This window comes from Panulirus ornatus, chromosome 7, assembly GCF_036320965.1.
Source record: "Panulirus ornatus isolate Po-2019 chromosome 7, ASM3632096v1, whole genome shotgun sequence".
NCBI lineage: Eukaryota > Metazoa > Arthropoda > Malacostraca > Decapoda > Palinuridae > Panulirus > Panulirus ornatus.
Window position 1 is genome coordinate 24440368 of NC_092230.1, and position 27330 is coordinate 24467697.

The window sequence follows — 27330 nt, forward strand, 5'->3', positions numbered from 1 at the left end:
TGTCATGTAATGCAATGGGACCTGGGGCCAGGATATTCTCCGGTGATCTTCCGTTATGTGCTTAGGAATCATCATGGTTGTGGATGGTAATTGAAAGACATTGTTAGATGGCTAGAAAATTATTTACTGAAATAAAATAAATCTATATGTACAGTCACGATAAAATTACTATTTACATAGTTATACAATAAACATTAATAACACTAGTGTGGCAGTTAGCATTCAACCCAGGAAGGCCTAGTACTGACAGCTAGGGAGGTCCATTCAAATGTCTCTTGAGATTTTCTTAGTACAGACCCGACAAACTCAAGTAACTGAATATACAACAGGATTTATTGTCTAGTTTCCAAATACGTTTGTAAATTTTTTGTTATCTCTGAAAATCACGTGCTTCAAAATTTTGTGAGTTTTTATATCATGACACTGAAGGTCAGCAAGTGATCATGTGAAAGATGCCCAGCAACATAAGGCTAAATCATCATCTCAAGACAAAGAATGAACGCACCCGATCATTGCTTCATGTTAGCATCGTACTGATAACTCACCATACATTAACTACACTTACCAGACACCGGGACACGACTGTGCCCTTGTGGAAATGAGATGACAGAGTAACGCGGATAAGGTTCAGTGTTAAAACAAATACATCAAAACTCGAAGTGTTGCTGCTGAGTATTATATCAGATGTGTGTTTAAAACATAGAGATCCAGGGATAAGGGCAGTGAGATTGCTGTTTTGATGTTAGTACGTAATGGAAGATATGTCAGACCGTATTCACGCCCATGGTAAAGACCAGACTTGTCTTTCACGTGCCCGAGATTATTACAGCATTGCTGTGCGTAGCCTACTCTCTAATCATTACCCCCAGTTATCACCTGGATATTGGTATTATTGGACGAACAATATCAGGTCGAGTTAGACCAGTGAAGTACAGACAACGTAAATTATATGCTAAGATCAGGCCATAATGCTAGTGACACACCACACGATAAGCTATTAAGGTTTCTACAAAAGCACCATTGGAAGTACAACGCCATAATTGTTTGTTAATATTATTAAACTGCTTTTGAGAGACTTCCTATTGTATACCGATTGTACAGTGTAGAAAAAACTGAACAACTTTGTTAAGCGTTTCACTTATAAACGATTTCCAAGCATCAGTGAAATGGCGGCACATATACATCGTTAGCATCCCAAGTGACGACAACCCCTATATATCGCATCTATAAAAGCAAGACTTAACAGATACAGGACAGGTAAAAATCAGTCTGACTGACGTTATAAAAGAGGTTTCTAAAACTGTCTCGGTATATGTGACGATGAAGGCGATAGATGGTTCCTCTCTACTCTACCCTGAGCTGCAAGCCTTCCAGGCTAAGGCAGCTCAACAACCTCAGACAGATAGCAGGTACTTTTGTATTCACATGTGACTGACTGTAATACCCGTTTAAACTTATTACACTAACGTTTATCTAATGTAAATAAAAAAGTTTAGCAATATTATACGAAAAAAAAAAAATTGTTTGTAACCAAGCCTTACTTTAGGCCGGAACATGTGTACATGCTCCCGACACTCAACTTAACTCGTAAGTGAAAATGTGGAACAGTGAGGCTGAAAGGCTGAGGTTATTCTCAAGCCCTGGGGAAGTTGAACCACATAGTAAGGCTGAAAGTACGCTATATAGCCTTGAGGACGTGGGACATCTTTGCGAGACTAAATATAATGAAGCCTCGGGATCCAAGGACGTCGCGGTGAGGCTCAGAACGCTCAGGGTGTCTCAGGACAGGGAACCTCCCAGGTAAATACTTATAGGTAGCGTGGTGGGTTGTTGTGCACCCGGGGGAATAAATCTCTCGGTGAGGTTGGTGGGTTACGGAGGTTCAGTGTGCTGTGGCCCCATAGTGAGGATGACGAGTGCTGCTCCTGGATTTGCCAGGAACTCACGGTAGAGACGTTGGCAGTAACGTCATCACGTCGCTGCCACGTTGTTGGCCGTGTATATATATATATATTTATATATATATGAAAAAAACTTACTATTATATGACTTGGCGTATGGCACATGTTAGTCAAGGTACACGAACTGACTTAAACAAACTGACTTGGAATGCGGTACTACCACAGCATACCGGCGAGCCGGTCGTGGCCACACTCGTGCAGTGCCACACAAGACACAGGCATCGTGTGGCACTGATCACACATTCACTCGAAGCCAATGAAGGCGCAACGACACATTATGCTCGAACACATTCATACGGTACCCGAAGGTGCGGGCCTCTCCTTGGCACTGTGGCACCTCCTGAGAGGGTGCCTCGTAATTTACAGAGACATACATACGTTACATACAACGAGGGCTCAGCGTCAACACTGTGAGACTGGGCTGACGGACGTTAGCTCATAAAAACGGATACATTCATCCTCATAAATAAAGCGAGACAAGGAACTGGAGCGTCAGCAGTGCTATGTACAGTGGCGGGCGGGACTCAGGTAGGACGTAGTGGTGGTCCAGGCCTCGCCGCTCCTAGCCACGGCGTTGGTGCGAGCGGTGCTTCTTGCGGTGTCGCCTCTCCTTGCTGGCTCCGCGCTGACGTTGACTGCGGGTCTCGTCTGTGGCGGGTGTCCGCTGGCTCCATGACCCCCGCTCTCCAGATGATGACCCCCGCTCACCCGAGGACCCCCGCTCTCCAGATGATCCTCGCTCGAATGGTGAACCTCGCTCGCCTGACGACCCTCGCTCACCCAGGCTCAGGCTACGACCGTTGGCCGTGAAAGTAGCCTGTGTACTGTAATATCTAGGGTATATCTCTGTTACCACGTCGTGTTGAAATTCTTCCTGTTCGCTGTTTGCAACGTAGTGGCTGGCTATTCCATGACTGTCTTGATGGTTGGTGTGGGTTGGACTGGTGGTGAGGACATGGCTGTTCGTCAGATGGTGGTTATGACCGTGTGGCTGGGCGGCGATGAGACGTTGGTTGTTGCCCTCCGCATGTTCGCTACCGGCCATGTTGTGACCATTCCCGAAAGAGTGTTCCATGCCGTGGGCGTGCATGCCCTCGTTAGTGTTAGCGTGAGCGCGGTTTTTCATGTGTATGAGCGTGGTTGGTTGGCTGGAGACGGCGAGGTGATGGTGGGAAGTCTGAGGTACATACATATCGGAGTCTGTTACGGTGGGATCGTCGGATTGCATCACCACCGTGACGCCCTCCGGTAGGAAGACGGGCGCAGGGCTTGGGGACGGCAGGTTAACCTCCCCCTCGTCATCAGGGCTTCCAAGGCGCACGTTAAGGGCAGGGTACCGTTGGCCTTCTTCGTCAGTCTGTACTTCGAAGGGTAGCGGCACAAGACCTGCAACATCAAGACGTGTTGAGTAAATCACAAGCCTCGGATAGTACCATGGGCTTTACCACATATAAGAGTTAAACTGCTGAAGTTAGTCCTGCCCGATAACACCCAGTGTAATGTTTAATAGAAATTGATATTTAATCACAGTAGTTTCCAAGGAGTGGATCTGATTCCGAGATAAGATAGTTAGATGGTGTGAGGGACATTGGATCTCATCAGTGGGATCAGAATCTACATTCATAACTATTCCGGCATGCAGGCTTGATCACAGGTCCTCCAGTTGTAAAGTCTACGTCCTACAGTACAATTTGTACTTGTTTTAAAATCCTTCTTCGAATGAGACATTTCAAAGAATAGATTTTACTCTAGCCCGAGTTTTCTACATTAATCCACATATAACGTGAGTTCTTGTCCCTTATATGATAAGCTTTTATTTAGTTTGGGTGCTGTACGAAGAGAGATTAAAAAATCTGTGGCCAAAGAATGCTAGGACCATATATGACTATAAAACAGTGAAGGAAACAGAACGGAGTTTTTGTCCTGAAAAAAAAAAAATCATTAACCAGCATGTCATTCTTACAGTCATAGTGGATATCCCATGCAGATTATTCTAGAGACACGACAGTACATAATTCAGCGTGCTTGTACATTCATTCACCACACGGTGGACACTTGTGCATGACGGTAAAAGAACATCTAGTGTTGGAAGAAGTAACGTAGACTGCTGTCTCTCACAGACCATGGACCTCGAACGTATCGAGCTTAGCTTCAACGGTTGTGAAATGGTTTACGTGCCACCGAGACGATTTAAAAGCGTATCTACATGTGTTTGTATCTCTTACCTTTTCTTGGTTCGTCTTTGGTTGGGTATTAGTTATTACTTGTAACACATGTATAATAAAAACAAAAGTTTATTCCCCTTTTGTTCGATGATTGCATACATCTGGCGAAACATAATTGAAGGCGCGCCTCGACCACATCTTGCAGTTGGCAAGCCTGACTACAAGGAAGCTTTTGTGTTGTTGCTTCGAATCAGTGCTCGAGTGAACCCTCTGGCCGATGCCACACAATTCTAGACTTGATCATATTGAGGAAAATACAATCTGTTTAGATCAACTAAAAATTTGTAGTTGAATATTCGGAAAAATAAGAAATTTCAGACGTTGCTTAACCTTATCTCGGGAAATTCATAGACTTACGCGTGGAGGCACTGCTCAGATATATCAGCTGATCGTATTGTGGGAGGAGGAGCGCGCCAGAATGCTCGCTTTTCACGAGATGTTTTCACCAAATGCAAGGAACAGACTTTTGGCTTTTACTGTGCATGCGATTCTTCCAACAAAATGTTTCAAATGGAGTAGCAGCAAAGGCCTCCACAATCCTTTTGTAGCTTGTTTCGTTTAAGAATAAGTAACAACAACAACAACAAAACTACGTGAATATTTTAACATGCACCGTGCTAAAAAAAGTTACAAATAATGGTTTAGGATGTGTGTGTGTGGTGTGTCGGTGGAAGGTTGTAGCTCTTTGGCATGCAGGAAGATTCAAGATGTTGGGTCGTGGTTGTGACATGAGTAAGCTGTAGCTTCATGGGTATTTGCTGGAGTTCACAGAAGCTGCAGTTATTGCTCATGATATGAGTCGTATAATGTCAGGTGTACAAGTCTGTGGGTAGTGTGTGTGGTCTTTCTACAGGATAGGTAGGTGATTAGTGCTGTAAACGTGTAATTCTCGACAAGTAAAGAAGCGGTTGCCTGGCATTTAGCAGAGGTTATATTAAGAGATGGGGGAAGGTTACAGCCCACAGCGGATTCTGGTGCACGGTTTGTTTGGTTCAAAGAAACCATTTCCAAAGGGAGGGTTGTGTCAAGAGTTTGATTTTTTTTTTTTTACTTTAGATTTTGAGATGATGTATTAATGACTGTATGCTGTTAGATCCGCTGTAGGATGTGTATGCATAACAGCGGAAGCGTGGGCGGTACGCACTGTTATTACCGGAGGCGCAGTCCATGATGACAAAGAGTCGTGGAGCATCCCAGAGGATCTGGTCGATGTCGTTGACGGTGATCAGGAGGCCGTAGTTGTTCCTCGCTCTCTTCCACCGGCGGACCATCTTGTCCACGGGCAGGGACACCCAACCGAGGTAGTCGCTGGACACCTGCGCGTCAGCTACGAGCGTGGTCTTTGCTGGAAGATGGTCGATAGTGATAGTCTTGAGATGAGTCGTGCTGCCTGACCACAGCTAACCTTACGATGGAAAATCTAAAGTGATGTCAAAAGTTTTTTTTCACAAGTAGCTCGTCAGTGTGTTTTGGAATTCAACAACTTACCTCGTCTGCGGGTAAGGCTCTTGGTATAGACGTAGGCCTTGATCAGCAAGGTCTTAGGGCTCTGGAGGGGGAGAGAACTGTTCTTGAAGAGTCTGAGAGTAGCGTTGATCACATCAAGCTTGCTGTCGAAGTCAGCGGAGAGGTTGAAGTAAAGGTTGAACCGCTGAGGCCAGATCTCAGGGTCGGTGTTCCTGGGGATGTCGCACGACGGGAAGAAAGTCTGGGAGGAGCACCTCTGTGGACCAACGTACAGCAACATTAGCTTGGTGACGCTTCATGGTGACTCTAGCCTGCTACGTCAGCAAGCTTCCTTTACCGTGAAAAATCTAATACTTACTCGTAGTGGCTGTCTTCATGAGTCGATATGACTGGTTTAAACTCACACACACACACACACACACACACACACACACACACACACACACACACACACACACACACACACACACACACACTGGCCAGAGTGTCACATTAGTTTTCAAATATATGGATATGAAGATATTCGGCAGGCTGCTCTCATCCTGCACGAGACCAAAACTAATTGATATACTTCTGACATTTGGTCACTGCACCTCGACAAGCACAAAGAGCGAAGAGAGAAGGTCCAGATGATAGCGACATTGATAGTACCAGAATTGTCCACCTTGGAAGGAAGTAAAGTGAGGGGTGACCTGATCACAACCTTTAAGTTTATTAACTTCCCCGTACAGTACAAATAAGTAATTACACAAAACCAAACAGAATAGCAACTGTACACTTTTATTTCAGCCGTGTAGATGAATATTTACCCGCCTCCACCAAAGTTAGATAACGATATATTGTATGCAGTCACTGTGCAGACACTCCCCGTCCTCATGATTCACACTTTAAACCTAACGTAGGAAGGCTCCTTAAGCAGGGCGATATGGTCCTTAAGGGACATGTCAAGGGTCATGCCGTTATACCTAAGGCTGGCTCCGCCGTGCAAGGGGAAACATTGTTGTCGCTTACGGTGAATTGCGTTGACGGCCTAATACTTCTATACACAGTGACATAATAAGGTCCCATGTGGGTCATGTAGATGGGGTGAAGTGCCGCTGAACAATGCTGGTTCCTGTTGAACAGGGAGAGTAAGGGGAGAACACCATGGTATGGACTCACCTTGTATTTGTAAGGGCAGGGCTCAGCGGTGATGTTGATTGGTGTGGGGACGGTGGCGAGGGTGTCGTTGGTGGGCGCCTTGGGTAGCATATCTCCGAAGGGCGGACCCAGGGCGATGAGAATGCGGTCCATGATGTTCAGCCTGGCCATCTCCCGCGCACTAGACAAAGACAAGAGACAGCCTTGGTTAGGGGCGCCAAGAGCAGCCCAGGTGGTCAAGGGTAGGACAATAATTCATCAGGTGGATGATAATGCAATACTTCTTATAAGTCAGTGCACCCCTGGTGCTGAGGCTGGTGCTCAATGTTTACTTGTCGATGCCTAATGGTGAGGTTTAACCTGGTACCGGCAAGCATATGGCTCACTTATGCATAAAGTGCACAGCGCTAAATACGGTGCATCCTATATTCACTGAAAACATTACGGAGTTGAACACATTACACTGATGAATATGAATAAAGAAAAAAAGATCAGACACCAAAGCTGAAGTAGGGAGAGAGGAATGGAAAAGTCCACAGCAAACTTTGAGAAAGGTGGAAGTAGGATGAGCATAAGAAGCAAGTGTATTGCATCCTTGCCGGGGGTCAGAAAGCCAAGCTTTGGTGGTTGGGTGACGACGGTGAATGTCATCACCAGACAGACCCTGAGTGTCCGTCGGGCAGTCGTACCTTCATGGGTCTGACCGCTTACATGGTCTTGCATTTTGTTGCCTTGCTGTTACCACGTTTTCCACGGTGTATGGCACACTCTGTTTCCCCTCAGATTACCGCTAATTTTTTTTCTCTTCCACTTGGTGATTTGGTCTACCTTTCCTTAATGAGCGAGTCTGTCTGCTTCAGAAATCGAATCTTTCACTCGGCCAGCCCGTGTGTCGTCCTCATAGCCAGTGTGTCCGCCTGCCTCACCTGGCTAGTCACTCTCACTCCCGACCAGTGAGTCCACCTCCGCCTGCGCTCCCTTCAGCTGGGCCTCCCCGCCTGGTCTCCATTGCGCCGCGCCCCCGACCCAGCAGGGCACAAGAGGGCCACGTGTTCAGTATCAGTCTGAGGGGCCCCCGACCTCCCATGGGCTAAGGGGCACACCAGGAGGCCCCAAGGGTGCTTATTTGGGCAAGGGAGAGTATGAGAGGTCGTGCGAGGAGGTGACGAGTTGTGTTGATAGCGGGTCATGACGAATGGAGGAGGTTACAGGAGTCGAGGGTCGGGGACGGGAGGGGTGGTGGTGGTTGGGGGGGAGTTAGGTAGAGAGGGAGAGACAGAGTAGGAGAGATAAACTGGAGGAAGACAGAGGGTAGGTTAGAAGAGTTAGGCTAGATATGGAGTTGAGGATTTGACACGGGGCAGGATAGGTAAGGATGAGAGAGGTGGTAGGTAAGGTGCCCCAGAGAACTAGAGATGGGTTAGGTAGGGTGGAGCAAGATAGAGGAGGCAGGTTAGGCTATACAGTGGAGGATGAGAGAAGGGATGGTTTAAACGTGGACGGAAAAAAGAATGGAATGGAAGGGAAGGGGACACTGAAGGTTGAATAGGGGGGAGTGTAGTGACAGACGAAATAAAGCAGAAGTAAAGGCAGGCTAGATACAGTAATGGAATAAGAAGGGAGAAAAACAAGTAAGGGTTGGGTAGGGAAAGGGGCAGGTCAAGCAGATGGTGGGAAGGTTAGGTAAGGTGGAATACGGGAGAGAGAGAGAGAGAGAGAGAGAGAGAGAGAGAGAGAGAGAGAGAGAGAGAGAGAGAGAGAGAGAGAGGTGGCAGGTTGTGCAGAATGGATGAGGGGGGGATGGGTTCATTAGACGAAAAGATTGACAGAAAAGGATCAGGCATCGTGTAGACGGTGGATGGGACGGGAAAGGGTAGGGGTCAGTCATCGTGTAGACGACAGGACACGGAGGGATCAGCCATGTAGATGGGTGGCTAGGACTGGACAGGGAGGGGTTAGCCATCGTGTTGACGGTGGGTCAGACGGGACAGGGAGGGGTCAACCATCATGTGTGCACAGTGGATGGGACGGGATAGGGAGGGTTCAGCCATCGTCTAGACACTGGGTGGGACGGGACAGGGTAGCCATCATGTAGACGGTGGGTGGGACGGGACAGGGTAGCCATCATGTAGACGGTGGGTGGGACGGGACAGGCTTGGTAAAGTGTTCACAAAGTGAGACGGAAACGAGAAGGCTTGCCAGACAGGGAAGTGATGGAAGTCCTTTCCCTGAGTGTACTAGACACGGGAAGTGGGAGGACGTAGAGTTGGGGATAGAGGGTGTGTGGTGCTAACACCCCTCTCGCCTTGACACTGGCCCTGGTGTTGGTGAGTCCCGGCTCCACCACCACGACCCACATACCGGCCACCCACCAATCCTTGCAGAGTTACCCTGCTGATTGCGCATTCTCAGATGCACGCACACGTTCCCTCACGTCGTAAAAACACTGGGTAACAGTCATTCACACACACGCACACATACATACAATCCTCTCACATACACAAACTGCCGGCGAATAGTACAATTACATTCAAGGACATGATTGATAAGGAAATGTTCAGCAAACTGTTCACATCTTGTTAGTTCACAACTAGGATATGCTTCTCAAGTTTCATCACTGCAATTAAAGAAACACGAAGAACTGAGAGAGTAGGTTCAGAGGAGATCAACCTAGTCGGTGCTAGACTTAAGAAAGCTGAGTGTGTACAGTGAGAGGGTAGAGACCTTTAAGTTTTTAAGTCAGTTTGAGGAGGGTCACAAGTGAGTAGTAGTTCAAAAGATGGAATGACGGAACAACCAGAGGACTTATTTGAAATCAAGCAAGAAACTCTCTAAAAAAGATGTAAAGAAGCATTTCTATAATGCAAGAGTTTTGGATGAATGGAGTAAACTGCAGACCGAAATTATTAGTCCTGAGAATATACTTAAGTTTAAACAGCTGTATGATTGTAGAGAAAGTTTGAAAGATGGGGCCATGCGAGTACAGTGGTAACCACACACACACACACACACACACATTCAGCCGCTCACAAATACAAGCTCTTCCATAAATGCATACAGTCACAGATCTTTCTTTACTGGTTATATCCAGGTGATAGTGAGACATGCAAATCTTATTTACGTCCATGTGGCCAAGAGAAAGACGCGTGACGGTAGACTGCTCTGGTGGTGGCATTCACACAGGAGGGAAGTCAAAACATACGCCTGAGACATTCATATATCCACTCTAAAAACATTCTAGCACAACGCATGCTTACAGACGTTTCCGTACATATACATGCATAGAAACAAAAAAAGAATTCAATTTTAGGGATAGAACATAAATTCAAACACGCACATACGTCCACACACGATCCACATCTCCTGCTTTGAGAAGTGGTGCATGTGTGTCAGTGTTGCAGGCAGGCAGCGAGACGACCGAGGCAGGCGCATTGTGGTCCTCAATGGTTGGCTGCTGTGTGACCCGTGGCCACCCGTCCTGACCTCTGGTGCCGCGGACCCTCGACTCTGCTCTGATTCTTTGCCTCACCCGGAATGTGTATTTTGCTTCTGCTGGAGAGTAACTCGTACAGTCGTACCCCGAACACGAAATTAGTATTTAGTAACTTTCTTCGACGTCAGAACTGAACATGTTTCGCTTAGTTTTCTTGTTTACTTCATGGATGTTTTGGGTACAAGAACGTCAACATCCTTTTGGTGATTGCGTTCTCGGGGTGTCACTAATCAACTCTCTAACTAACCAACTTATTCTCTTTATTCTCGCCCCGCCGACATAGTCCTCACAAACAAGCACAACCAGTAATTGATAGACTGTATTTAACACAGTTACGTATATACCGTCGTGTGGTGTTCGTATTCCTTCACTTGAAGAAAACGTTTACTTGTTCACGTCCGTTTTCTGTAGTAGGGAAGTGGGGACAGGAACCGAAACTGCGAAGGAAGAAATAATGAAGAGAAAATGCCTTTTTTAAGTGTAGAACACTGAATATAGGAAGTGAATGATGGCATTATCTTGGCTGTGATGAAGCAGTTGCTACTGCACCCCGGGAACTGATGACGTCACCTGCAGACGTTGGTGCCGCCCACCACACCCAGGTCAGCGTCGCCCGCCACACCCAGGCCAGCGCTGCCCACTACACCCAGGCCAGAACCACCCACAACACCCACGTCGGCACCACCCACCACACCGAGGTCAGCGTCTTCACCACAGTCAGGCCAGGTCAGCACCACCCACTGCCCCTCCGGTCATCGCCGCCCGTCACGCCCGGGTCAGCATCACCCACCACGCTAAGGTTAACCTCGACCATCACATCCAGTTTAGCCCCAACCAACACGCTTAGGTCAGCATGGCCCATCACGCTCGGGTCAGCACTGTTCTTCACGCCCAGACCACCGTCGCCCATCACACCCAAATCAGCAACACCCACCACACCCGGACCAGCATCACCCATCACACCCAGGTCAGCACCACCCACCACGCCCAGGTCAGCGTCGCCTACCACACACAGGACAGTACTACCCACCACGCCCAGGTCAGCATCGCCTAACCACACCCAGATCAGCACCAACCACCACGCCCATCTCAGCGCCGCCGCCCCGCCACCCACCAACATCTAGGTCCACTCACTAAGCCCGGCTGATATGAATTCAACATTTCATGACTGACCACAACAAGCAGTTAGTCGGAGACTCAGCTGGCATCTCGTTAGCTCAGGTTTGATAAGGTGACTCTTGATCATCGCTGAGAATGTGTCTTAACGCAGCCTCGTCAGGTGTCTTGATGTGTGTGTGCTCTCCTTAGGTTGTTGTAGAAGGCGCCCACGCCCGGGCCAACGGAACCCACAACACCGGGTCAGCACCGCCCACATCTACTGGTCAGCGTTGACCACAACATCGTGCTCAAGGATTTGTACCTTCGCGCTCAGTGGTTTAATGTTTATGTTGCATTGCTTCATCATATTTTGAGGCTGCATTCATCCGGCAGCACTTGACCATATCACAACTCATATTTGATGTGATTCATTATGACTCATTTTGTGCTGCCTGACATTTGAGGGAACTGATACCAGGAAAGGTGGACGATAAGCAGGGGTGCTGAAGTTACTGGTTATCTGGATATTATGTGGTAATGCTGATATCTGTGATATGCAAGGTCTGGCTGTGTGGTAAGCATGACAGTGTAGTGAAGGTGGTCGCCAGTCGAGGTGTCTGTGCCCCAGATGATGCCACTCAGCCGCAGAACTGTCCTACGGCCAAATATAGGAAGAGAGGTATAAGAAGGTGGCGGTAGTAATTAATGATGCACCAGAAATTTCGACCATATTCGACAGTTTTCTCTATGAGAAAACTGCTGCGATTGCGACACGCAAATTATATTTTGCAGTGGTGGTGTTAGGGACACGGGTGTGTACCCTTCAACTAGTGTTCTGCTGTTGGCACACCTGATATTCTCTTGTTCCTGTTAACAGGTTTCGTTTCCTCAGTTTCTTTATTCCGTACTTCCTTACTCTCTTTTTCCCCTGTTTCATTCCTGTATGACTCTTCTCGTTTCAGTAAATAAGTCGTATTCTGGCCTCATCTTGTGGTCTGCTTTCCTCGTGTGGTTACGGTAAGCTACACGGGCAAGGGTGGGGAGAGAGCGAACACTGTACCTATTGCATCTGGACCTTAATGATGCCTTGCTGTAGCGTCTTAACTTGGTCACACCGTCCGTGACTGAGCCTGCTTGTTTCTAGGCACCACACAGATAGTGAGGTACTGGTGTAATGTGTTGCCGTACTGATAATGGGGGACTAGCATGGTGTGATCCTTCATATACTGTATACGTATTTGTCTGTACCTGTGTGCCTGTTGTAATGGGTCATGTGAGTACTGCACGTGTATATGGCACATATAGCTTACAGCTGGCTGTCGTGTGTGTGTGTGTGTGTGTGTGTGTGTGTGGAGGACGGTGGCAGTGGTGGTGTGTGCGACCCGGGCTGAAGAGCCAGGGTTGAGGGGGTCGGTCGCTCACCTTAACGTCATTTTATCGCCACACAACACTCAGCGATGGTGATTACTTGGTTATATTTATCCCACTTGCCGTAAGGTCCCCGGGTCGCAATCCCTTTGCTACTTAGTCTGGATAAGATAACCCACAAGTAGTGGCTCACTCACCCAGTAATGCAGACGAGATAATAGATTGTGGTGTCTGAACGATGGATAGACAATCTTTTGTTACAAAAGACGTTATCACTAATGATATTTGTAACTTGTATATCTCACGGTAGACACTGGTCGACCTTTACTCCCTTGCTAAACTGTACAACTCTTTGCTTCCTCACGTTTCTCCCAAGCTCTGACATATCTCTTGCTCTATAAAGTTGTCTGATTGTTTAGAAAAAGGGAGACATTTTTCCTCCATCAAGCTTTATCGTGTGGGTGACTGTGTCCAGGTCATCATGACCCGTCTCTTGCTTATTGAAATGAAAAGGTACACCTCGAACCAGATTATCTTTTGTTTTTGTTCTTTGGCGTCTTGCAGGTTGTTTAATGATAATGGTAAGAGTGGTTTGTTTGTATTCTTTACGTAGGTTTATTCACAAGGTTGACATGAAATATATTGTTCCTGTATTATTATTTTCCCCCCAGAACAAGCTAGACAATGTCTCTGCACAGCTTGACGATAAGCTGTAATTATCTCAGAGGTGACAGATAATTGATCGACTGGCCCTTTGTTTAACTGGTTAAAGATGCTGTTGGTTGACTGGTGTTTAGACTTTACACCTGTCAGTAGCCAGGCTCATTAACGCCGTCAGTGCCAAGTTACATACGCCAACCGGAAAGTCTCTTAACGCCTTCGTCAGGAGTTAGGATATTTCTAAGTCCACATACACTCTCACTATGTATTCCCCCACCCTCCCTCCCTTCCCCTCCTTTTACTTTACTTGAAAACACCAACACTCGACCCTCAGCCCATGTTGACAGTGAGGCCCCAGTGTATGATTGTATGGAAACGATTATGTGTCTGTTATGGCTTTGTGACTGCATCAGGGCAGAAATGGAATTGAGACCGTCAGCCCCTATGCAAGGGGCTTAGCGACCCTTTGGGGTCGACTAGTATACCTTCTTTGTCAAGCCCTTGACCTTTGACCTAGCTCTTAAAGGGTTGTGTTAAAGGTCACATCATCAAACCAAAGGGTCGTGCTGTCGTGTGCTCAGTGGTCGTGCCGTCGTGCTCAAGGGAGTTGGCTCCTGGTGATATTTACGAGGCCAGCAGTATTCATTCCCTGCCAACTCCACTCTGCAGGTTTTATGTGGCATGCGCACGTAGTGCTCAGAAGGTCTCCACTTGAGATTTGTACGCTATGGTGATAGCTGTACGCATTCACCTTCATGAAATTTAGTCTTGGCAAGCACTGGAAATACTGAAAGCAACCAAAACAGTAATCCTTTTGCCATTGACCAACAGCAGGCAGTTTTTTTTTTTTTTTCATGTCGTCAAGCAGTATATAGCATTTTTTTTCGGTGCATTTTAGGGAAAAGCATTTTTTTTTCACGTAACGATTTTTGATTAATGAAAGCATTTGAAAGCAATCGACAAAGCATCTTTCGTTCTGCACGTTGTCTATATGAAAGCAGCAGTGTTTGCGAAGCAGTCGATCAGTGAAGCAGCAGTGTTTCGTTGCGTTGTCCATTAAGGTAAAGCTGCATTTCTTTAAGATAAAGCTGTATTTCTTTAAGATAAAGCTGTATTTCTTTAAGATAAAGCTGTATTTCTTTTAGATAAAGCTCTATTTCTTTAAGATAAAGCTGCATTTCTTTAAGGTAAAGCTGTATTTCTTTAAGATAAAGCTGCATTTCTTTAAGGTAAAGCTGTATTTCTTGAAAATGAAGCTGAAATTCTTTAAGGTAAAGCTGTATTTCTTTAAGATAAAGCTGTATTTCTTTAAGGTAAAGCTGTATTTCTTTAAGATAAAGCTGTATTTCTTTAAGATCAAGCTGTATTTCTTTAAGGTAAAGCTGTATTTCTTTAAGATAAAGCTGTATTTCTTTAAGGTAAAGCTGTATTTCTTTAAGATAAAGCTGTATTTCTTTAAGGTAAAGCTGTATTTCTTTAATATAAAGCTGAATTTCTTTAAGGTAAAGCTGAATTTCTTTAAGGTAAAGCTGAATTTCTTTAAGGTAAAGCTGTATTTCTTTAATATAAAGCTGTATTTCTTTAAGGTAAAGCTGTATTTCTTTAAGATAAAGCTGTATTTCTTTAAGATAAAGCTGTATTTCTTTAAGGTAAAGCTGTATTTCTTTAATATAAAGCTGAATTTCTTTAAGGTAAAGCTGTATTTCTTTAAGGTAAAGCTGTATTTCTTTAATATAAAGCTGTATTTCTTTAAGATAAAGATGTATTTCTTTAAGGTAAAGCTGTATTTCTTTAAGGTAAAGCTGTATTTCTTTACGCAAGGCGATCAATAAAAAGCATTGAATTAAAAGATTATCAACCAGTAAGAAGCATATATATATTTTTTAAGCATCGATCAGTGAAAAGCCGGTCTGAAAGCAGTCGACAAGTGAAAGCATTTTTTTTTTCTCAAAGCAGTTGACTAATTATATTCTCGGATTCTTACCTTGTCAGGTTGGAGTCTTCTCGCAATTGAAACTCGTTGCTGCGGGGAATAACACAATAGAGAGAAATGAAAATGGAAGTACACCATAAACATGTAAACAGATAAATATTCAAACAAATATCAAGGTTAGTTCTGACCATAAGCTAGAATGCATATAAACCAGCGATCTTTTAAACTCCACGAGTAAGATGGCGTTTTTTTTTTATTTTACTTTTTTTTTTTATAGCACGACGGAATTTTGATCTCAGAACACGACTGTACGATCTTTGGGTGTGATGGCATGATCTTTGATCTGACCTTTGTTTTTTTTTTTTAAGAGCCAGGTCAGCAAGATTGACTGGTCGTACTTTCGTGCTCAAGGGTCGCACCGTCGTGCTCCGAGTCGTGTGCCCCACGGGTTAAAAAAAGAAGAAAAAAAAATAGAGTCCCCTTGTCACTAAGGGCTAGAGACCCGGCCACCATGGAGACTTGCATTGTTGAGATGGATATACCTCGACGTCAGGAGGTGGTGGTTCTGAAAGCTGCACACCTCACCACCCTCTGGCCACTCCCCGAGACGGGTGTGACTGCTGAACTGGGACATGTGTTAGCTCATTTCCTCGCCCGCGGACCAGCCACCTGCTGACTTCACGCATGTCGTGGTCTATTGTTTCTGAAAGTGGGAGGAAGTTGTGGGGGGGTCGGGGCAGAGGTGCACAGCTGGTGGTTTACTGTGGACTCTCCTCTTCCACGTTGCAATCTGCTCTCTCTTACACGCGTATCCATGAGGGAGGTATCTCTTCTTGTTGCATCTACGTTTTCCCTTTATATATATATATATATATATATATATATATATATATATATATATATATATATATATATATATATATACTCCTGTGTGTACACACAAACACACATTCACCTGCCTAAGCTAGGTATCCATTTATTGACCAACCTCACTGGGAGGATGAACAACCGTGATTTACTGTGGGCAGATCGCCGCACCCAGGGGATTCGAACCCAATCGAACCCATGATATGACTCATGATCAATAACACTAGCCCCACTACACCACGGAGACCCATTTGTGCGTTTATGTGTGATTACTGTTAGTGTGTTACGGGGAGAGAGTTTTACACTCGCGTGGCCCCGTCTCTTTACATGTACTCATATATGCATCAGACTATTCATACTCTCCTGCATGTGGTTACACCGCGTGTGAAAATTCAGTTTTGGAGAGGCTGCATTACCTATCGTCAGAGAACGAAAGGCTCAGTCCTCTCCTCTTAACGCTACCTCGCTAACGCGGGAGATGGCGAAAAGTATTTATATATATATATATATATATATATATATATATATATATATATATATATATACATATATATATATACTATTATTGAACCCCAGTGCATATTTAACTCTGAATAGCTTTATTTTAACACGTTTTGTTTCATGTTTATTTCACTTTGTTCTTGAAATGCAACACATTTCGGACATACAAACGCTGCCCGTCTTCAATCATATTCCTTCAAAAATGAAAACGTCACAATATGTATAGAACAGTGACAGCATTGTTCACATCTTGAAGTGTTCTTTATGCGAGTGATGACGTAGGTAATATCATGATCTGGGGTTCACCTTCCCTTGAAGAACGTACGTGGTTAGTGTTGGAACTTATACTCCTGTGGGTCAACAGGTGGTGGGGGTTTACCTCTGGTCTCTGCACCTTGGATAGTCGGGTGGAGGAGGGGTGGGTGTCGTCTGGGGGTGTGGTTGATAACAGTTGTAGGGGCGCCAGCTTGTCATGAACTATGACGATTTGTGAAGGGATTATGATCTCCCATGCACACATGGCTTCTCTTATCTGTCTTTATATGAACAGTGTATAAACAGACTTAATTATTGTGAATGGAGCCTGGGCTGGTTGGGTTGCTGGCCCATTGTTTTCTAGGCCTGTCTTCTCTAACCACCTCCAGAAAAGAGGAAAAAAAGAAATAATCCTGAACACCTTCTTCAGACCACATACCCTGCCACTATGTACATAGCCCACGTAGGTGGAGTGCGAGGTGGTGAGCGCCATGAAGACCTCCCCACTACCGTATGATGCGGGAGTTAAAGTGGTTCTCGGCCGAGCCAGTTGACTCACACAGCCACAGTGCTCAGACCACGCAAGAGTGTCGACACTACATCCGTTAATGACCAGCTCCGCTGACATATAAACCTTATGGAGTTACAGCCAGATGGCAGAGTAGTCAGGGAGAGAAACCACTATTTTTCTTCTTCGTTCTGTAGACCTGATGATGGAGGATTTCACCCCGACATGTCCCCAAAGTTCAGCTGGGTTGGTTGGTTCAGCAACGGTTGTGCGGTAGCGTTATAATGGACATAAGTTGTTCTATCATTGTGTACCTCACTCCCTTAATACAGATGAAATATATATGTTGCTTCCTCTGACAACGTGTTACTCTCTGGTGCTGAGTATAGGAAACGCGAGCAAGGCGTTGGGTTTTGTTTCCAGTATCGAACACTAATGCTTCACGTGCACGATGTTTCGTAATTGTGTTACTTATAGCCTCACACGAATACTGCTAACCGCCATGACACCTAATCCAGATGACAAAAACCAGCGAATGTCACTGAAGAAAAAAAAAAAAGATAAAACGCAGAGTCGACTCCCGTTACTCGTTCTTATGTGAGTTAGCGGCAAAGTGATCTCCTGGGATGTGTCACAGACATTGGTTCGTTTTCAAAAATGCTTCGTTTGTTTTGGTGCTCAGCCGAGGATTTGCTTCCAAACGTTGTGAAACGAGTTAACGTCTTTCATATGAATATTTGTTTGTTTATTAGAGATTGATAATGTGATTTTATGGTAATAGAGTTCAGTAACTACCATTAAAAGTATTAAAAGTGTTGTTGAAGTGGGATGCAGAATCCCTCTTGTATGTCAATACATCTCTGTATTAACCTATTGGTAAATTCTTGGGAGCCCCGTCGCTTAAGTATTTTCTTTAATATATATATGATGTGTGTGTGTGTGTGTGTGTGTGTGTGTGTGTGTGTGTGTGTGTGTGTGTTACTGAACTCCACCTGCTCCAAGTTACACCGCGTGCGAAAATTCACCCTTAGCGAGGCTGTATCACTGAACGTACAGTGTGTGTGTGTGTGTGTGTGTGTGTGTGTGTGTGTGTGTTGTTACCGGACTCCGCCTTCATAAGGTTACACCACAAGTGGAAAGTCTCCATCAGCGAGTTTGTATCATCGTCATTGGACTAGGGATCTTGGGTTATATATATTACACATACACACATACATACATACATACATACATACATACATACATATACCCCAGCCTAAGCCAAATACCCATTTATCGACTGTCCACGAGGGAAGGATAAACAGCTGGGTTGGTTGTGGGCCGAGTGCCGCGACCACGATTCTGCCAGGGGCTGGCCCGTGCGTGACTTTTGTTCAGAAGCGCCAGACGCTGCATCACGGAAGCCCACATGTGTGTAAGATGAATGCTGTGTCTGTAGAGGAAGAGAGAGACTGTGTGGGACCGGGGCTGTGACGGTCTGCCGTGTCTGTCTTAAGCCTATTGGACTTGTGTGTGTGTGTGTGTGTGTGTGTGTGTGTGTGTGTGTGTGTGTGTGTGTGTGTGTGTGTGTGTGTGTGTGTGTGTGTGTGTACCTACGGTAAGGGGAAGGTATTTCATAGTCGTTGGGGGGGGGGGGGCTATCTCTTAAACATTCGGTCATGCAGCTACTTATTCCACACTCAGCTTAATCTATTCATCCACTCATCTCATACTCTTAAAGTATTTCTTTACATCTTCCTTTCACGAAGATTCTTACGTAATATCATGTTATGTTGTATGGTTGTTCTGTTGTATCTCGACACGTCTCGAAGAAATGTTAACTGTCTACATCATCAGTCTGGTTTAAAGCCTTGAGATTTTGAGTGGTTATATATATATATATATATATATATATATATATATATATATATATATATATATATATATATATAAATCAGAATTCCCTTAATGGGGTTCCTGCAACTTTGAGGCTGCGCTACAGGAAGAGGCAGGGAAATGACGGAATTCTTCACCGTCTCGTAAAGAAACTTCTCCCTCGAAAGACCATAGTTTCCCTACTCCTATTTGGAGTGCACCCTCGAACCTGGAGAAACCTCATAAAAGAAGTCCAGGGGTTGTGCACTTATATATATACATATATATATATATATATATATATATATATATATATATATATATATATATATATATATATAGATAGATAGATAGATAGATAGATAGATAGATATTGGACATCATTAACATTACTAATCCTCGACATGTGGAGGATGTGAGAGGCTGTGTCTTGAGAGTGGTAATAGACATGGTTGAGGGTTGTAATATTGGAACCTGCTCCACGTATTGTGGTGGAGCCTCGAAATTTGTAAACTTCTCTCCCCGTTATCCGAGTGGATATCTGTGGACGGCATGATAGGCGGAATAGGTTGTCACTTTCCAACTTGGTATTTATGGGATACTCGGCAATATACATCAGAAGTTTATATGGTGACCGGGAGAGGATTTATGTGTGGACGAGAGTTCCGGAACATTGTATTGGATGATAGAGGTGGGTGGCTGCCCAAGTTCCTCAATATCATGAGCCGAGGTAATTGATCGGAGGTAATAAATTATGATACTGTTAGAACAACTCACATTAAATGAGATCGAAGGAGTCGGGGTATAGCGAGAGAGAGAGAGAGAGAGAGAGAGAGAGAGAGAGAGAGAGAGAGAGAGAGAGAGAGAGAGAGAGAGCAGGGGTCAGAGCCGTTCCGTTAGTTCTATGTTATCCTCTCTCACTCTCCCGCTGGCATCTCCTACTGTGCTAGTTGAGTCATTTCACATTTTCGTCCCACATTACAGCTCTCTCCCCGTGTCTCATCAACACTAGATTAGTGTTCCATCGTAGATGTGGTACAGTACAACTCGTTGACTCTGGTCAACGACGGATAACTATATATTTTTATTCATATTTCTTCATTCGTTATTATTTTTTTTTTCTGCGTAGCTTTCGTTAGGTCTCTCCTACAATGTGTCGGTTAAGTTGCCACATCATCATCATCATCGTACGATTGCATTGCGAACGTGGCACGCAACTTTGGGCCTCATCACAGGCAGTGTCGTAAGTGGACCTACGATCGTAAATTCTTCTTGGAACACTGAGGATGTGATGTGTGTGCACGCGCTCTCCTGCGGTTGTAGGAGGGCGACCGTGCTTCGGGACAGCCCACCTGCTGCTGACACTTCGTCTCGTGGGAGCGACCATACAGCAGTCTCATGTGTTTAGGACTGGCCATACCAGCTAGTTTAACCACCTGAGCCCGAACGATGGTACAACCTTTGGGTATTGATGCCGTGGATTATGACCTCGCCCTTAAAAGGGTCAGGTCAAAGGTCGTGCCGAAGGGGGTTTTTGATTCGCCGTCTATCGTTAACCTATCATTACTTGAATACGGGTCAGAATACATCCACTGTCCCGTTAGGCAGGTTTTATCGTTAATGATGGCCTGGGTAGGCCGTGTGGCTGCTGTTGGTTTCAGTGGGAAGTTTTATATATATAGAGTAAGTATGGTAACTTTTACTGCTGAGTTTCAGGAACTTGTGTTGCCACGGCCAGGAGAACAGCTGAACCAGTTTTTGCCCCCTTGTTTCTCTATGGTTACCGTCTCGCCATGACCAAGCACCATTTTCGTATTCTGGTGGCAACTGATTTTCTCTCTTTTTTCGTCTTTCTTCTTCATCGTAACTGCACGTTTATCAACGAGGAAAAAAACACCAGTCATTCGCATCACCAGATTTTGCACTAGTGACGTTTGTGTGTCGGGTGAAGAGTTCTGAGGTCGCGAGCGAACGTTTGTGCAACAACAGTTGACATTTCTAGTGAAGTGTGAGAACTCCACGTGAGAGCAGTGGTGTATAAAGGCTAGATTGTGACCTTGGTCCCTGTAGTAGTCACCTCTACCATTCACAACTGTATTGCCATTCATGCAGTTGTCCTTACTGGAGGCGAACGTGGCATTACAGGTCAGTGCCAGACATCCAAGACGTGACGTTGCACTCGTACACTTGGACAGCCATGTGGCCACAGGTGGTCGTTGGTTTACATGCATCGTATGTAAGACGGGAAAACCAAGTGAATCATGATATTTTTTCCCCGTGTTATTATTACTCGTGTTGAGGGTATATCTCTTCTCTTGAGACTAAACATTTGAAATTTGAAGAGAAAAAAAAATGAGCCACAAACACAAGTTATTGTTTACAGGAAAACTTCACGTTTTTCAATGTTAGTTACGTGACTGTCATCATAAGGTGTTATGATGAGCTGTGTTGGTGACCCGTTCATTGGTAGTACTGTTGTTTGGCATACACGCTACACTTTCAGTGAATCTCTGCGAGAAATCATTGTTTTTCCAGAAAGTTATACACAAAAGTTGGTTGTCTGAACAGATAGAACGTTACTAGAAATACTACGACGGCGGAGATAATACGCTACTAAATATAACTTTTACGTAAAACCTAACCTTGAGAGATAAAGTGCAGCCTTGGACGCCAGGGGGAGTCTTGCTATCTAATCGTAGGCCGAACGCGGCAGAAGGAGAACAAAAAATTACCTGTTGCATATGGAAGGAGTGTCCTAGACCCAGGTACGTAGGAACGGACCGCGTCATACAAACACGACAGAACCGGGTTCGTCTTCGTTACGTTAGGGTCACAACGTCATTGTTGACATCACGTGATTACCAGTGCGGGAATATTGCTACGCTAACAATACAAGCTGACGCCTGAAGTCTTTTGTTTTCGTAGGTATGCAATAGCGGGAATGCAGTGGTGAGCATGATATTGGGTGGTAGACGTGGTTACTGTATTGCCGGCCGACCGACCGACTGGTTCACAGCTGACACCGTGAGAAGTGTGTGTGTGTGTGTGTGTGTGCATGAGCGTGTGCTCTGTGCACCTCTAGACTTGGAGTGTGTCTGGACGGCTGGTTTTATTGTGCTCGTTATTTTATTATTTTTAATCAAGGCTTGAGATATGGGGGCTTGTCATCCTTATGTAGAACATTTCTATTTCTTTACGGACACACACACACACACACACACACACACACACACACACACACACACACACACACACATATGTATGAGATGTTTCCGTCTTTACATGTGTAATGTACCTGTATGCATTGTGTGTGTGTGTGTGTGTGTGTGTGTGTGTGTGTGTGTGTGTGTGTGTCTGTGTGACTAAGCTGGTAGACTGGTAGTAAGAGGATGCAAGGAGGGCTAGTAGGGTGGGAGTGGGGAGAGAAGGGGAGGGAAGAAAAGAGGACGAAGGAAGGCGAGAGGCAGAGGGGCGGGGAGGAGTAAGAGATGGGGAGGAAAAGATTCATGGGATGAGAGAGAGAGAGAGAGAGAGAGAGAGAGAGAGAGAGAGAGAGAGAGAGAGAGAGAGAGAGGTGGTATGGGGGGGGGGAGTTATATACATGCACAGACCAGACAGACCCAGTGTCCAAGTGAGTTGGACTGGCCTTAACAATACTGAAAAAGATGCAGTCCTCATAACAGCAGTAGCAAAAATGATAGCAAAGGAAGGGAGAGAGAGAGAAGGTAGGTAAGAGAGAGAGAGAGAGAGAGAGAGAGAGAGAGAGAGAGAGAGAGAGAGTAGGGAAGAAGGAAATAGATGAGGGGGGGGGGGGAGAAAGGCGCGGGAGAGAGGAGAGGGAGGGTGGGAGATAGAAGGGAAGGGGAGGGAATGGATGGAAAGGGAAGAGAAGTGGGAGAGAGAGAGAGAGAGAGAGAGAGAGAGAGAGAGAGAGAGAGAGAGAGAGAGAGAGAGAGAGGCGGGGGGGAGAGGGTGGGAGGGAAGGTGTGAGAGATGGAGACCTAAATGGAGAAAGGGACGGAAAAGAAGATGTGATAAGGAAAAATAGATTGAAGGAAAGAGATCTGTACAGGACGACCTTGGGCCGATAGAAAGTGAGGTTGAGAGCAGAGGAAAGACAATGATGCTGGAGAGGGGAGAAAGAAGATGGGAGGAAGTAAGGAACTTGGGAGAGAAGATGGGAGGAAGTAAGGAATTTAGGAGAGAAGATGGGAGGAAGTAAGGAACTTGGGAGAGAAGATGGGAGGAAGTAAGGAACTTGGGAGAGAAGATGGGAGGAAGGACTCAGGAGTACGAGGGAAAGATAGGGTAAATATGGAAGTAGGTAGAAGGAGGGATGATGAAGAGAACAGTAGGATGAAAGTAATGGGTAGTATGAGCCATTAATGACGAGAGTAAACATAGGGGAATTAAGGGGAACAGTAGGAGAAGAAATGTGGAAGCAGGAGAACTTGGGAAACACGAAGAGAAGAAATAAGGAAACGTGAGAACTAGAGAAAAAGGAAGTGGAAAACTAGGGAACCAGAAGAACCCACTAGGGAAATAGGAAAATAGGGTAACAGTACAAGACTTAGGGAATGAGGAGAAGTGAACTAGAGAAACAAGAAAACCAGAGAAACAGAAGTACGAAGGAAACTGCAGAAGATCCAGAGAAATAGGGGTACAATGGAAACAAGAGCAGCACTGGGGAAACAGAAGCAGAACAAGGAAAACGAGAAAACGGAAAACAGAAGAATATGGAAACATTAGAGGACGAGTACAGGAGAAGAAAGAGGGAAAGAGGAAGAGAAGACCCATGGAAACACGAGAAGAAAACTAGGGAACTGGATAGTAACTAAGGAAAGAGGACTAGAGAGACAGAATAAGTAAAGAAACAGAATAACTAGGAAAACAAGAGAATCAGGGAAACCAGCAGAAGAATTAGGTAGGCTAAAGAAGAAATAGGGATAAGAGAAATAGGATAGGAGAACTAGGGAAACAAGAGAAGAGAACTAGGAAAGCAGAAAGAGGAGAATGAGGGAAACAGAATAGAAGTTGGGAAAATAGAAGAAAACAAAATGAAACGAAGAAGAGAGCTAGGGAAACAGGAAAAGAGAACTATGGGAATATTGAAGAGAAGAACTGGGTAAATAAGAGAAAGGGACTAGGGAGACTGATAGAAGAGATGGGATAAGAGAAGTGGAAGAAGGTTTAGATATAACCAGATTAATAGGAGAAGACTTTTTAAGTAGTAAGACGAGGAAACTGGATAGATAACAAGGAAGAGGAGATAACTAGAGAGGGGAGAGATAAGGGGTCGGTAAGGAGAGAGAGAGAGAGAGAGAGAGAGAGAGAGAGAGAGAGAGAGAGAGAGAGAGAGAGAGAGAGAGTGAAGGTTAACTAAACGGAGAGGAGAGAGGCGTTCAAAATAGGACAATAAAGAGGGAATTGTAGGACGTAAAGAAGGAGAGGATATAGCGGGCTTGGGGGAGAGATAGAGGAGCATAATGTACTGAGAAGGGCGGAGGTATGGCAGAGAGGACGAGAATAACTATAGAGGCGTGGAGTGAGGGGAGGAGGAGCGGGGTGGCAGCGAGGCTCTGTGAGAGGGATGTACCAAAGGTAAAAGATGACAGAGAAGCGGAGTGAGAGGGATGATGGAAGGGAAGAATAATAGGCACTGCGGAAGAGGATAATGGAGATAGATAGATAGATAGATAGATAGATAGAGAGAGAGAGAGAGAGAGAGAGAGAGAGAGAGAGAGAGAGAGAGAGAGAGAGAGAGAGAGAGAGTTACTATTATAGACAAGTGCCTAACTTTTTTGTTGTGTGTGTGTCTAAGTTTAAATAGACAATTTAGTCTCTAACGTTATTTGACTTTTATGAACCTCGTACTGCAAACAGTGTGTGTGTGTGGGGGGGGAGGGAGGGTTGTGAGCAGCACCCTCGTAGCTACATGCCTCACTGCATTGGCAACCAGAGAGATTAGCTGTAGTACCTGATGTCATGTCACCTGCAGACACTGTCCGGGTATGAGTTCTTGGTGGTGTACGTACATTATTACTTGCTAAACAACAAGCTTGTGGAGTGAATGTTAGTGTATTCTCATACTGTCACTTCTTAAACACTGTCAATATATATATATATATATATATATATATATATATATATATATATATATATATATATATATATATATATATATATGGGCACACACATACAAACTCCATCCTTTGGGGCTTTTGCAGCTTCGAGACTGCGCTCCATGTAGGAGCAAGGTTAAGTGGGCTTCTTAGGGCGAAGAGGTCTTCGACGACATATTATTTCGTTCTAATGATGATACAGCCTTGTAAGAAGGTGACTTTTCACTCGTTGTGCTTATATATATATATATATATATATATATATATATATATATATATATATATATATATATATATATATATATATATACATATATGTATATATATATATATGTATATATAATGTGTATTTATGTATGTACGCATATGGATTGAAGAGTAATTTGGTTGTCTTTTATAATTACCGTATTTTACTTTTGTAGTTTTTGCCTATTGAGCAACGATGAGTAATTTTCCTGTATTTATACACTTCTCTTGTGTTCACATGTGGGGGAAGTAATGGGACAGTGAACTCGAGGCTTATGATTCTGTTTTCTATACTGTATTCGTGTTGTTGGATTGAAAGGATTACGACAATTATAAGTGATTCAGCCAGAACCCGTAACGTGCCTCGAACATACCAAATACGATTTTCCGTTTTCTTTTGTTCCGAATGGTTCCATTTTTAATCATTGTATAAAAATATAAGAACTATTGGTACATGGTCATAAAAATAGGACACCAAAATAAACCTAGCACGAAAAAAGCCTGCTCTCTTTCAAAGGCTTTGACAGAGCTTAAATAATATGAGTTTGTTACGACTAGAATGAATGAAGTGTGGAGGGATGTTAGTAAACTGTGTAGCGTAGGGGATGGTGTGTGCGTGTGTGTGTGTGTGTGTGTGTGTGTGGAGGCGGCGTGGGAGGGGAGGATGACACGGCTGTGAGAGCGAGGATGCCTGGAAGTAAGAGAGAGATAGAGAGTGGCAGAGGGGCACTGAACGAGAGGAGAGTCAGGGAGAAGCTCTGCTGCAAATTACAGTGATGGAAAATACAGTGATTTCCGTATTTCTTTATATTTAGAGTTGAAACTGTCCACTTAGGGAGTAGTAATTGTAAATATTTTCTGTAATGAAAATGATAGTGAAAGAGCGTGTGTAGAGCGCGTGGTGTGTCAAGTCTGGGAGGCTGCCGTGAGCCACTAAGGGAAGCGTAATGATGCAGGAAAGGTAGTGGGGAGGCATCGTGAGCGTGTGGCAAGCTGATGGCTGAGTTTGTTGAGGTGGTCAGGGGACACTTAGTGAACCACAGGCGTGGTCAGCCACTGGCCGGTGTGTGAGTGGAGGGGACAAGTGATGACTCACTGGCAACATGATGATTGGTTGCGGGGGACTTCGTGGGGCGAGGGGCGTGCTGTGCATGTGGGTTTCGTATGTTTAGCCAAGGGGAATGGTGAGACTAAGGTTGTGGTGAGGCAGTGGGCACGTGTGCTGGGACAGGGCGTGTGGTGAGTGACATGGTCTGTGGCCTTGTTGTAGGTACTTACTCAGCAAGGGGGTCCCGGCTTGGGATGGTGGGGACCAAGGTGTCGTATAGTATTCGACGGAAGTCCTGCTCCTCTTCGTCGTCCTCCGTCATATACTCGTAGAGGTAGTCTTCGTGAACGGGCGTAGGGGTCTCTTGACTAAGGTCTATGTTGTACTCTTGTGGGATGCGGTGGTCTTCCGTGGGGAAGGTGAGGACGTGGGTGGTTGTGGTGGTCAGAGCCACCATGGCTAGCAGTGCGTGGGAGTACATGCTCACTGTCTCTAAGGTGCTCTCACCGCTGCTATGCGGAGTCTGTCTACACTGCTTCTTTCACTGCGAGTTCTGCACAAGTCTACTTCCTACAGCTGCCCCA

At 45.0% G+C, this 27330-nt stretch overlaps 1 protein-coding gene across 4 annotated transcripts; it reads right to left on the reverse strand.

The window, feature by feature from the left end:
* Positions 1 to 100: 100 nt before the first annotated feature.
* Positions 101 to 27330, reverse strand: LOC139749456 (uncharacterized). 4 transcript variants are annotated; one of them, XM_071663348.1, is made up of 6 exons: positions 26977 to 27330; positions 15397 to 15435; positions 6815 to 6974; positions 5675 to 5909; positions 5331 to 5531; positions 101 to 3347 (listed from the first exon to the last, which is right to left on the reverse strand). In XM_071663348.1, exons 1-6 carry the CDS (start codon positions 27225 to 27227, stop codon positions 2524 to 2526), a joined length of 1710 nt encoding a protein of 569 aa, XP_071519449.1. In that variant the 5' UTR covers positions 27228 to 27330; the 3' UTR covers positions 101 to 2523. The 4 variants fall into 4 exon arrangements, with proteins under 4 accessions (XP_071519449.1, XP_071519451.1, XP_071519452.1 ...); XM_071663350.1 differs by having other exon boundaries at positions 5340 to 5531; positions 26977 to 27329; XM_071663351.1 differs by lacking the exon at positions 15397 to 15435.

Coding starts and splice junctions, on each gene's coding strand:
- LOC139749456 (XM_071663348.1), bottom strand. CDS start 27,227: ATGTACTCCCACGCACTGCTAGCCATGGTGGCTCTGACCACCACAACC. Junction 15,436..26,976: donor AGCCGGGACCCCCTTGCTGA/GTAAGTACCTAC, acceptor TATTCCCCGCAG/CAACGAGTTTCAATTGCGAG. Junction 5,532..5,674: donor GAGCCTTACCCGCAGACGAG/GTAAGTTGTTGA, acceptor ACCATCTTCCAG/CAAAGACCACGCTCGTAGCT.